The sequence below is a fragment of the Lycium barbarum genome, chromosome 2 (assembly GCF_019175385.1).
Source record: "Lycium barbarum isolate Lr01 chromosome 2, ASM1917538v2, whole genome shotgun sequence".
In the NCBI taxonomy this organism is placed as follows: Eukaryota; Viridiplantae; Streptophyta; class Magnoliopsida; order Solanales; family Solanaceae; genus Lycium; species Lycium barbarum.
This window is the reverse complement of record NC_083338.1, coordinates 46,160,018-46,173,133: the sequence shown is the minus strand read 5'-3', so window position 1 is coordinate 46,173,133 and position 13,116 is coordinate 46,160,018. Positions and strand designations below refer to the sequence as shown.

Sequence of the window (13,116 nt, the reverse complement as noted above, 5' to 3'; positions counted from 1 at the left end):
AGAATATTTGTTTCATTAATATGATCCATCTGCCACTCTTTCAATTTCCAAGTCTGTTCTATGCTATTCTACAATCAAGATAGAAACAAATGGCTTCAAGTATATATACTATTTCCAATAAAGAGAAATATAAAGTTATATAGCTAGGAAAAAACAAAAAAAGCAAAACCAATTCTTCCACAAATGTTTTCAGAAACAAGCACTTGAACGTACTTTAAATCTGGCCCATTGTTGTTGTTATGACAATTTTTTTTTTTTTTTTTTTGATGAGACATCAGAATATATGGTGTCACTCACTTCCCACTAGTCCCATGCCACTGTTGATGACGTGGACTAGAGGAGCGTAGCGTGGTGCTGCTAGGTGTATGAAGGTCTTGACGCAGGTTTCATGTGGTGTAGATCAATTAAGGATAATAATGCATTGAACAGTTTTTATACAACTGCTCTCCCGTGTATAGATTATGTTCTAGTACTTAACCATTAAACGTTAATGCAATGCATCCAAAACTTTCTACACCAAAAAGCTCTGACTGTGAATAGACAACAAGGTCATTCAATGTAGAATAGCATTGTTAATATGCCCTTGATCTGCCTCTTTATTTTATTTTTTATTTTTTTGAATCATATTAAACTAATTGACGTCCGTTAAAATGCCATGTATATTTGCAGATAAAATATACTCGTATTTCCTTTTTCAATGATAATGAGGAAGATCTACCATCAATTATTAAGTCTTGCACTAATTAATAAGAGATTGTTCTCAGTTCATTATGTGTTTAATCGTTAACTTCTGGTGGTGATCTTTTTATTGCTGTTTAGTTTTTAGTTTCGACTTCTATAGTTGGGTCTTGCCTTCATTTAATTTTGCTATTGTCCAGCTACTCCTACAGTGATGCTTTTCCCTGATGTATTTATGTGACTTTTATATAATGAGGCCTTTTAACATATGCCTCCTATAGTTTACAGAATAACATTTACATATTGCTGGGATGTCTTGAACATTGAATGTGAATATTCAAAAATTTAGAGAAAAGATTCTGGATAGTGTTTTATCGTATCTCTCTTATTTTTCCTTATAGCAATGCTAACTAAGGCTCTGATTGACTGAATGAAGAAGATTATCAAATACCTAACATGACCAGCGGCATTCAGTGACCCTAATTGGCTAATTGGAGGCTTTTTCTGTTAACAATGGTAACATGGCTCCAGAGGAAATAGCTTTCATAAATGAGTTTGATGTCTTCACTTGTGTCGTAATCTAGGAAATAATGAATTGTAGGGGAAATACTAACTTACAACCACTCGATTGTGCAATAAAACTAAAGTGGATATGTAAGATTTTATAGTCAATGTGTTCCCTTCCAAGTAATAAACTACAATAGTTTGAGATTAATACTAATAATTTTGCTTCAGACATGGGAGCTATATATATGACAGTGAAACAGTGATCCTGCTCTTGGCTATCAAGAAACGTGAAACAGTCGCTAAGAATCATTCGCACGGGACTTTTATGTGTATAAGAAGGTATATAGGATAGGACAGAAATATATGATGATAATTCGATGCTAGGTAACTATTACTATCTTTCAAGAACATCTTTTTCACTAGAAGAGATGTATTCTTTTCGACATGAATTACACAATGCCTTACCTGCTTAAAGCATCAGGAAATGATATGTTCGGTCTTAGAGATGGTGCAGCATCTTAATTAGTTATCTGATAAATCCTCAGTAAAATGTTTTCATTTCAGGTGTGTTTAACATATTCACTCTTCATTTAATTGATAAGTTTACTGTTATTTATTATTTGTTAGTAGTTTAGTTCACAACAAAAATCAAAGTTGTTATAACTTAGAAAGAGTTGGTTGAATTAATTTTTCCGGTGATGGCAAAGAGTTGTACTTAAAAAGAATTCTCCATGGGATTCGACTCCAGAGCCTTAAACTGGTAGCGATCACTTATCTTTTTTAGTACTAGAGCTGGGCGTGATCTAAAGTTGAGGTTGAAGAAGAACATTCTCATGTATGTCACTTGTTTATCATATACATGTCACGTGTATGTCATATGTATGTCACTTGTATGTCATACATATGTCACTTGTATGTCATTACTATACTATATAAGGGAGGATCAAATTTTTGGTCGTCCTCACAAAGAATTTGATCCTCTTATGTTGCAACATGTGGCTTCTCTTTTGACTTTTATTAGCCTATTCTCATTTGTTCAATCAAGACCCATATAATTAAGTCAAATTTACTTGGCATAGCTTATATTATTACTTATTTATGGAACATAACTAAACTTTACAATAATTATATTTAGTAGCTAAAATATAACATATTTACTTCCTATAGCTACCACTTTTTACCACTCATCTGATAACTTCCCACACCCCTACAAAATAGGCCAAAAAAACGTACCTCTCTCCTATCCCCCTAAATACACGTCATTATGCCCAATATCCCTTAATTTCCTCCAATTTCAAATCAGTTTTACAATAGTTCAACTTCCTTGTTTATCTCTAATTAATTACTCATTAATTTCACTCATAATTCAAATCTAATTCCCAAAAAAGGTAAGATTCTATACTGATTTTTAATTTTCACCGTGTATTTAACCTATATTTTCGATTTTTTTTTTTGTTTTTTTTCGTTTGAATCAGCAATGCAACTCTAAATAATTAGTTATCACTGTTTGTTCTTGGTTGTTTTTTCTTAGATTCAAGTGAAATGGCTAAGAAAGCTTCTACTCCGATGAGGAATAGAGGTATAGAACCCGAATTTGAGATTTCTAATTTTTCTTTGGGAATTTCTCAACACGAAAATGCCATTGCAGGCTCTTATGCTGAGAACCGTTCAAAAAGAATTAACGATCCTAGGCGTTCTGCTGATTATGTTTATTCGTAGAGTAAACAACAAGAAAAAGTGAAAAGGTTTCTCAAATGGAGATACAAAAGAAGAGAAAGGCTGGTAACAATGTTACTAATGTTAAGGGCAAAAAAATTGCTAAAACCAAACATAATGTCGATGAGGATGATGATGCAGAGGTATATTTATGTTGTATTTTCAGTATATTTAGTTCGTTTGTATTTTTTTAGTTCAGTTATTACAGATCTGTGAATTAACCAGATCTATATTTTATGTGCATTTTAAGTATATTTTGTATTGTTATTTTTTTCACATGTTTCTTCAGTTAATTTGTGTTTATTGTTCTTCACCATAACTGTAATTTTTAAGATTTTTAAGTATATTTGTGTATATTTTGTTGACAGTTATTACAGATCTGTAATTTACATATTCAGTCAATATATGTCATTATATTTTCAGTATATTCATATATATTTATTGTTGAATTACAATATATTTTTTCATTGTCAATCACTGTTTTGTTGTATATTTGTATATATTTTTGGTTGATCCCGTTTTTACCTAATTGTGTTCACTTTTTTTTGTCAATCGTATGTGTTTTTTGGCATGTTGTTTCAGGTATCTAAATTTTTGGTTACCAAGCACCCTGCTGTGGCACCATATATGTGTAGATACACCAATGTTAATGTAATGCAAGATATTAGAGGCAAACTAACAGACGCATAGATGGATATGTTCAGGAATACTTGTTTTGGTAAATAACTCAGAATGCAGCAATTGGATATACAAGCACAAATTTTCGGTGCTTTATGGTCAAAGAACTTAGGGGCAACACATATAGGTGCTTTACATTTGAAATAAATGGTAAAGTTCTGCGTTTCGGCCTTAGAGAATTTGCACTAATCACTGGGTTAGATTGTGTCTCTGATGAAAACGACTTTGTTTATGATAACTCAAAACCGAATAGGCTTATGGTTGAATATTTTGGCATAAATAATGAGAACCAACTGCCAGTTAAAAGACACGAGCTTATTAAGTGTTTCAACAAGACAGTTTGGGATGATAAAGGGGAGGACGCAGTCAAGATGGCAATATTGTATTTCATAAATACGTGGGTACATTGTGGTGAGCCGAACTCAACAAACATACCAAGGATCCATTTTGATTTTATAAAGGACGGGAGATATAATGAGTATCCTTGGGGTAAAGAGTCGTTTACAGAGTTGGTTGTAAGCATCAGGCAGAAATATGCTGGTTTTAAGAGATATTATAGGATTCATGGGTTGCCACTTGCTATGTAAGTCTGGTTGTATGAATGTTGCTCAAAAGTCCCGTCCACCATTGCAGTTAAGACGGGGAGTTTAGTTCCTAGAATTTTGAACTGGCGGACTACGGAAGGAAAACCAGAATTCAAGAGATTGATGGATGGCATGTTCAGAGACGACAAAAACCCGATAAACCAGATTTATAACAAACTGAACAGTTATATTTGTTTGTGTCCTTTACCATTTAACTGTTTTCATTTGTTTGTTTTTCATAGTATATTTTGATTATATTTTGACTATATTTATGAAGTAAGACATTTGTGATCAATATATTTTGACTATATTTTTCCTCATATTTTAGGATGTCCCTAATGTAGATATATATGGTAATTTAGTTTCTATATTTTGTTGTTCACAGTCTTGTAGATTTGAGGAAGTTGTGCCAACACCCCATGAGTTGGAGACTCTTAATTTGCCTCTTGTTGAACATGATATACCAGACGTCAAACATGGAGTTGATGGTGTACATGGTACTGATTTGGTAGACGATGATTATGATGATTTTAGTACCACACCACCGCATATGTCCAGTGGCAAACAGCAACAAAGGAGTGCCAATTCTGATTCCCCGCAATGCAAGAAACGGACACAGTTTCCCGTTTCTATTTCTCCTTCTAGGAAAAAACCATCACGGAAGGAATCTCGAATAAAAGGGACAAGGAAACCAGATGCACCTACAGGACCCGGAACAAATGAGTTTAAACTGATAAGGGAAGAGATTCAGATTTTCAAGAAAGAAGTAAGCGTTTTGCTTTCAATATGTTTTTGTTACTTCATATTGCTTGTGTCAAGTAATTAACAATTCTAATTCTATTTTTGTGTTTCAAAACTGTAGGTAAACTACATGGATAACAACTTCAAAAAGTTATTAGATGCAATAAAGGGCAATCAAACACCAGATAAGGTAAAAATCAAAACTAAAAGTTATGTTTAATAAATACATTATAGGCATTAACAAGCCGGTTTCCTTTTTTATTAATAAGATATATTTTTGAAGCTCGCTGATAGTAAAGCCCCGACACATCAACATGATGTTGGCATACAACACTCACATGAGAAAAGCCAACCTCATCGTTCTGATAAAGGCACACCAACTGTCAACGACGTAGTCGAAGACAACATGGTTAAAATGGAAATATTAACTTTTTAAGTTATTTTGATATATGTATTAGAAGACTTTATATTTTTTTTGGAAAATTTTAAAGGTCGGAGACACAATGTTGCAAGCTGAATTAAATACTGATGGTGGGATTTCTCAAGGCAATCAAAGTGGCGGTGCAGTAAAGGTTTCAACCGAAGAGAATCAAGGTGGTGGTGCAACTTCCGCGCAGAGGAGTCATCCGGTGGTACTCATTTTTTCTTTCACTTTGCTATATTTGCAGTATATTTTCAAAGTAAAAATCTTGCAATTTATTTTTGTTTAGTATTACCTATAGTGTATTTACATATATATTTTTCACCTAGTCATTTTTTAGTCTGTCCCATTTGCTGTATCTATTTGTGCTATATTTGTTATGATTGCGTTTATATATAATATCAATGCTATATTTGTTTTGGATTGATTTTTTAATAGTTGTTTTTCATATATATTTTGGATATATTTTAATTGTATCTTGATTATTATGTTCAATGTTACTTATTCTGGTTTCTGTTGACTATATTTCAGATATATTTTTCATATATTTTGACTATATTTATATGAAACTTTTAAATTTTATAGCAGTGCTATATATGTGTATATGTGTATTTGTTTTACTGATGCCTGTAAATTTATTTGAACCATGCTTTTATTGTTTTAGGTTGAGGCAGTTGGGTTGCCAATTAATGATCCAGTTTCTGTTGTTGATGTGGATAAAGAAACGGGAGTTAAAAGTGATGCACAAACAGATGGAGTGCCCATATCACCAATCCAATTAAAATTTGATGTAAGTAATGAAATGTGGCTTTTAAGTGTCAATCACATATCGTTTTGATAAGCAATAATTGACAAACACCAGTCGTTTTTTGTTTGTTTTTTCTTTCAGGAATCTCAGCAAATTGGTGATATGGAGAATGCTAATGCTGAATTTACCGCATCAGAGGAAATGATAGCGGACTTGCTAGTCAACTGTCCTTTAGCATCTATTATTCTTCTCGGTCCTCCTCCAGTACCACGCAATGATCAAGCCGATTTGTCAAGTTTAAGGACCCCTCAGATTCCGGACGATAATTCAGTAACGATCTCTCAATGGATGATTTGCAATTCTCAGATAGCAATCCAACTTGGAGTACAACCAACAACTGGACAAAGTTCAACTAATGAAACTGAACAGCAAGTTGGAGTACAACTGATTGTTGGCCACAGTTCAAGTGATGAAACTAGACAACAAGTTCCTGTACAATCAAATGCCGGTCAAAGCTCAAGGGATGAGACTGCACAGCTTTCAAACCCTGAAGCACAAATCATTTTCCACCCAGGGGCTACCCACGAAAGGAAACCAAGCAAATACAACCTGTCCCCTTATTGTCCCAATTTCAGCTCAGCGGGTTCTTCTGCCAAAAATATCAGTCCTTGCATTTATCAGAAAAAACACCCATTTGTTGAGCACCCTATCAATGCCCCGTTAGATACTTCGTTTCTTCAAGATTATCAAAAGTGGCTTGAGAAGGATCTGTTGAAATCGCACGACAAAAAGTAATTATTTTCACAACTTATTTTTTTAGTTTTCCAGAAATCAATTCTTAATAAAATTAACGTATGTTCTTTCTGTTGTTGATATACAGGAAACCCAAGGAAAATCATTACAGAAAGAACAAGGAAGGACTGGATCCTGCTGATACCGAACTTCGGTTACATTTAGGCGTTACAGTCATATCCGACAAAAACTGGTTCTACTTGTTATCCATGGATGGGCAAATTTGGACTGATGAGGTTTGACGTGTTTTTGCTTGTTATCTAAGCTTTTTATGTTTTATAATAGAATTACAGTGTGATGTATCTAGAGTATATTTTTACTATATTTGACATATATATATATATATATATATATATATCACAATTCTGTACTTACATTATTACTGGATTGTATTTTAAAAATATTTCATCATTATATTTGCACTATATTTAATATAGAGACATTAATTTATTAGTTGAGCATAGTACTGATTAAGTACAGAATTGTTTTTTTTGCTATATTTAACAGTATATTTCACTATATTTAATATATACACATCAATAGTTTTATTGAAGATAGTATTGATTATAGTCACTGAATTGATGTTTTTACAGCATATTGATGTTATTTTCTACTACCTACGCAAGAAGGGGAAGTATCACAATAACAACAATTACATATTTACCACTGTCAGCCGTATTTTTCACACTTTAATTGCTGAAATTTACACATCTTGGGAAAACCCCGATTCATCCAGAAGTGTCACTAGTAAGAAAGATGAACTGTGTGAGTACATTAACGGGCATAGGCTATTGGCTAATGTACCATGGTATACTGTTGACAATGTACTAATTCCTGTCAATGTAAAAGAGGAAAATCACTGGATTTTGGTTGTGATATCATTCATTGACAGGTGTGCTCTCATCCTTTGAAAAAATCATTCATTTTTCTACAAAATTTATATGTTTGTTGTTATCGTATTTTTTCTTTTTACAAACAGGTGCATCTACGTATACAAGTCATACCGAGCTGCATGATGCTGTCGTTAAAGCCGGAATTAAAATGTTGGCTACTCTTGTGACACACAATCTACAAATGACTGACTTCTATGAGAAGAAGGCGGATATAGATTTTGCCACACGTCCTTCGTACAGAAACAGAGAACAGACCGACAACTTTGACATTGTGAATGTAGACAATCTCCCGCAACAAGCTCTCGCTAGCATGTAAGAATTTCTTCCAACAAAAAACACAATAAATACATCTATTTTTTCTTGGGTTTTGATCAGTAAATTTTTTGATCATTTTTTCAGGGATTGTGGTGTGTATGTGGCAGCCTTTGCTGAATACTTGAGCTCAAGTGAAGTCATCCCAACCGAATTCAATGCAAAGTTATTCCGTATGAGATACAATGCCCTTTTATGCGACTATGCATGGGATAAGTCAAACAACAATGCATCAAGTGATAACGAGCAGCCTCCAAGACCAATTAGACCGGCAGTTGATTACGATGCAGTTGATAAAGAGGATCTTGATTAGGACGCCAAGTCTTTTGTATTTTTGATTTTCATGTTTAACAATAGCATAGTTGGTTGCGACTTTTGTTGCTATTTTTTCATTTTGGACATATCGTTTCTTGTGCAGTAATGTTTTTTAGGATGATTAATGTTGAACACCACCTTATGGTTTTTATATGGTTGTTTCTTTCAAGTATGTTATTTTTTCAATGTATAAATTCCATTATCATTTTCTGTGAAATGTATTCCTTTAACAAAGTAGTATATTTAACCATTTAAATACAGTCAAAATATACAGAAAATATAACTTATATATATTCCATAAGTCCACTTTTAATGTACAGTGTGTTACAGAAGTTAAAATTTCATCTAAATACACTCCAAATATATGTAAAATATATATGAAATATAGATAACAGTAAACCAGAATAAGTATTATCTACCAGATCAGACAAAATGCAACTAAAATATAGCCAAAATATATACGAAATACAACTATTAAAGCATAAATCCAAAACAAAAGGTCAAATCAGTTTATATAGAGTAGACTTTTCAAATCTCATTAAACCACCAATATAACATAACATCAAAAAACATCGGATGTTCAACCATGTGAAATATAACCATACTAGAATAGTATGAATTCAAGATGAATTCATTTTTATTTCAAACAGAAAATTAAAGTAGAATTGTCTTAACAAATAATATCAAAATGGACTTATTCATTCTTCTTATTGAGCGACGGATTATCACACGAACATCTGTTATGACCAAGACGTCCACATTTACCGCAGCATTCCTGCGTTTACCAATCATCAACTCCTGTAATGGCTTATCCCTCTTCTTTTTTGGCCTCCCAGGGGGTCTCTTATAGATCGGTGGCATAACAACTTCATCTGATATGTTTTTAGGAACATTCCACTCGGTCTCATCGGGAAAAGGATCAACAGGCACATCATATGTGTTCATAACTGTTTCTGGCTTGCATAATTCCAAACAATATGCATCAGCAGTCAAATTTTTATTTTTCAATACTGCCCATGCATGAGAACACGGTATCTCGTCTAGTTGGAACATCCTACAGCTGCAAGTTTTCTTCCTCAAATCGATTATGAAACGCCTCGGTCCATCATTAACTGTGTAAACATATTCAGTTGACGCTTCAACCTGAGAACCATTTAACCAATAAACAAGCATTAAACTGAGCAGTTTTACCATATTGGGAATATTGATAAATATAGATTGGATATAGTAAAACATAGATTAAAATTTTGTGTTGCAAAACAAAGATACCCTCATTCGTATTGATTTGTACTCGTTGATCGACAACATCTCTTGATACCGCCTCATCAGTGTTGTGAATGTGTAGGTACCATTTTTTCTATTTGTGCAATTCCATCTACCAAACATCTTCCTCACTTCTTCAAGGAAATCAAAAATATGTAACTCTCTTGCAGCAACCAGTTTACCATTAATACATTCGGCTATATTCGAAGTCATTGTCCATCCTCTGTTAACAGGTGAATAAAGCCTAGACCATTTATCCCTTCCAACATCTTCTAGGTATCGTTTTACCCAAATATCAACATTCCCAATCTTGTCCATCAATTTATCGAACTCATCCTAGGTGTATGCCTTCGCCAGTGAATAAAATATAGGACTCAACACCTCAATGTTTGTTGTGTATTGCTTTGTCACATTTTTCCACAAATGCCATATATAAGCCAAATGAGGAACAATAGGATACACCTTAGAAACTGCGTGTATTATGCTTTCATGTCTGTCGGACACGACACACATATTTTTCCTAACACCATAAGCTTGCTTGAACGATTCAAAGAACCACATCCAGGACTTATTATTCTCAGAATCTATCACACCATACCTACAAAAATCAATATATATTTATAATATATTCAACACATATTTTAACTGAATTTGATCTCACATTGTGTTTTAGCAACATTATTTATAAAAACAACAATATATATTTACAATATATCCACAACATATTTACAGTGTATTTCAGCATATATTATTCACAAGATAACACCAGCAATATATCCAGAGTATGTTTTTAGCATCGTTTTTTGCAAATCAATAGCATATTGTTGTATTTATATATAAAAAAAAACATTCATAGAATAGAATTACACATACCTGCTCCATCCAAAGTACTTGCCGACATAAATGTACCATTATACGTTGATTTAAGGTGTACACCATCCACTACAACTATTGGTCTACAACACTCGAATCCTATTATGAATGCTTTGAGTGCTACAAACAAATACATAAACTCATTTTCTGGTGATTTATGCATCTTAACAAGCGATTCAGGATACGTTTTATCAAGGATGTATATATATATATGCCGGCAACTTCTTGTATAAGTCAGCTGGATCACCTCTGAAATCTTATATAGCCTTCTCTCTAGCTCTCCATGCCATCATATAAGAAACATCTATGCCGAATTCATTTTTGACATCGTCTATTATATCCCCAGGGGTGACCTTCCTTTTATGGTTAGTTATTTTCGCCTTGACAACCGCTTCTCCAATAAACCAACTTGTTGCTTGTCTTTGTGAATACACTTTGTCCTCCAATAACCCTGAACATTTCAAAATTCCCAATTCTTGACGCTCTGAACTTCCATTTACACTCCGGCGACCAACATGCCAGAGTATAGCTACATAATACAATGCAAATAGTACATATTGAATCAATTAAATATAGTCGAAATATACAAAAAATATATCAGAAATATATTGCATCAAACATTTTTTAATAAACAGTATGCTAAACAAGTTAACAAATCATCTCATTATAGTACAAATATAACAAAAATACATCTGCAATATAGTTACCAGAATACATGTAGAAAATCATACCTTATAGCATTCGATCTCTCTGTTTTGAAATTGAATCTTTCACGAATTGCATATTTCGTCATCACAATTTTCAAAGTTTCCTTATCCTAGTAAATTTGATCGACAAAAACTCCTTTCGTTTCCGGGTTCGAAATTACAAAATTGTTATCATTCTCAAACAAAGCAACAACCTTCCCTGTAGAATCACAAACATCCATACCATCCCGATTCTCGCTATATCTAATTTGCAGCACATCATCTCTAATAATACGATTACCAGTTGCATCATCCTCAACATCAAAATCATGAATACTAACGCACATTGGATACATCCCAAAAACTATGTTTTCTCTCTTAAGCTCAACGTACACACGAACTCCCATATCGTTGTGTATTTCCATTGGTTGAAAATCGCCTTCAACGGTATATTTTATTGAAATAGTTTTTCTGACAGTATCCACGACTAATTGATTTGTAATCGTAGGAACTAACTCATCGTAATTGCAATTATCAGTGAATACAACGACATCAATTTTGTAATTCACAAAACAATTCTGATCGTTCCAAAAACTAGAATGTCGGATCAACGCAGTTACGCTTGTCATTATGCTGTTGTTTTTTAATACAACAATGTGTTATATTCAATTTAGCTGAAACAATAATATTTTGAATCTATGAATTTGAGTTTTCGTATATTCAAAATTTCAGAAAAAATAAAAAAGTTGCAGTCAAAAAGTTGTTACCTTAATTATGAACTCAACTTGAATTCGATATTTCAACAGATGAAATCAAATATATATTCGTCCTTTAAATCAAGCTCTGTTCACTGGTTTGATATTGTTATTTTTCAAAGTTTTTTGATGAACTAGTTTTTGAACCCTTTTATTTTTTGTTAACAATATGAATGTACTTTTTTAATTCAAATTTTTTTGAATTTGTTAGCCGTTTGAATGTGATATGGGATCAGATATTGAATGGGAGGATATTTGCGTGAATCAAGGAACATTAAAACTGATTAATATTTTAAATTGGAACAGATTTTGTTTCCATAAATATAGCACTTTCAGTTAGCCCAGCGTATGTATTTCCGTTATATTTATACTATATTTTAGTATACCCTTCTACTAGCTAAATATAGAGTCCTCTAGCTACGAATTGTAAATGTAGAACATGTAGTTATAGGTTGTTAGAAGGAGCTAAAAGGTAGCTGTTTATGAAAATGTTACTATAATTAATGTCTAGTGATATTATAAGTCCCCCGTTTCAAAATGTTTGTCCTTTGTTTTTTTTAGTCTATTTAAAAAAGAATGTTTTTCTTCTTTTTCGGTAACTCTTTAATTCCAACTTTTCACATGACACGTTTAAAACCATAAGATTAAAGGGCATTTTGTTATATTCTACACATCTTTAATTTAATACCACAACATTCAAAAGTCTTCTCTACTTCCTTAAACTTCTTGCCAAGTCAAAATCAGACAAACATTTTGAAACGGAGTGAATAATTTCTTGTGAATCTTTTTTTGCCCCTTACTTCCTCCGGGTCATATTATATAGTACTTTTAGTTTTCATATTTAGTTTAACTTCTTGCCAAGTCAAAGCTAGACAAATATTTTGAAACGGAGTGAGTAACTTTTTGTGAATCTTTTTTGGCCCTTACTTCCTCCGGTTCATATTTATGGTACTTTTAGTTTTCATAGTTAGTCCAATTTCTTGCCAAGTCAAAATCAAACAAACATAAAAGAGTTGTATAAGTATTAATGTCCCTAACTTTCGTAGACAGTCTCGGATTGCTTTAAAACGTTCGTAGAAGGTTCTATAATAAATAACGTTCCAAACTTTCATATGCTAACTCGGATTGTTTTGGAAACATAGCGTAACGATATC

General features: G+C 32.8%; 3 protein-coding genes across 4 annotated transcripts; 2 read left to right on the top strand and 1 right to left on the bottom strand.

Annotated features, from left to right (window-relative positions):
• The first annotated feature begins 5,028 nt into the window (after positions 1–5,028).
• LOC132620139 (uncharacterized) lies at positions 5,029–7,151 on the top strand. Of its 2 annotated transcripts, XM_060334842.1 has the most exons (6): positions 5,029–5,094; positions 5,188–5,313; positions 5,396–5,536; positions 5,990–6,115; positions 6,215–6,864; positions 6,954–7,151. In XM_060334842.1, exons 1-6 carry the CDS (start codon positions 5,035–5,037, stop codon positions 7,105–7,107), a joined length of 1,257 nt encoding a protein of 418 aa, XP_060190825.1. In that variant the 5' UTR covers positions 5,029–5,034; the 3' UTR covers positions 7,108–7,151. The 2 variants fall into 2 exon arrangements, with proteins under 2 accessions (XP_060190825.1, XP_060190830.1); XM_060334847.1 differs by lacking the exon at positions 5,188–5,313.
• Positions 7,152–7,883: 732 nt separating this feature from the next.
• LOC132628529 (uncharacterized) lies at positions 7,884–8,383 on the top strand. The gene is made up of 2 exons (XM_060344308.1): positions 7,884–8,070; positions 8,158–8,383. Exons 1-2 carry the CDS (start codon positions 7,907–7,909, stop codon positions 8,381–8,383), a joined length of 390 nt encoding a protein of 129 aa, XP_060200291.1. The 5' UTR covers positions 7,884–7,906.
• A 656-nt stretch (positions 8,384–9,039) lies between these two features.
• On the bottom strand, positions 9,040–9,966 carry LOC132628528 (uncharacterized). The gene is made up of 2 exons (XM_060344307.1): positions 9,781–9,966; positions 9,040–9,528 (listed from the first exon to the last, which is right to left on the bottom strand). The coding sequence occupies exons 1-2, from the start codon at positions 9,964–9,966 to the stop codon at positions 9,040–9,042; spliced, it is 675 nt and encodes a 224-aa protein (XP_060200290.1).
• Between the last annotated feature and the right edge of the window lie 3,150 nt (positions 9,967–13,116).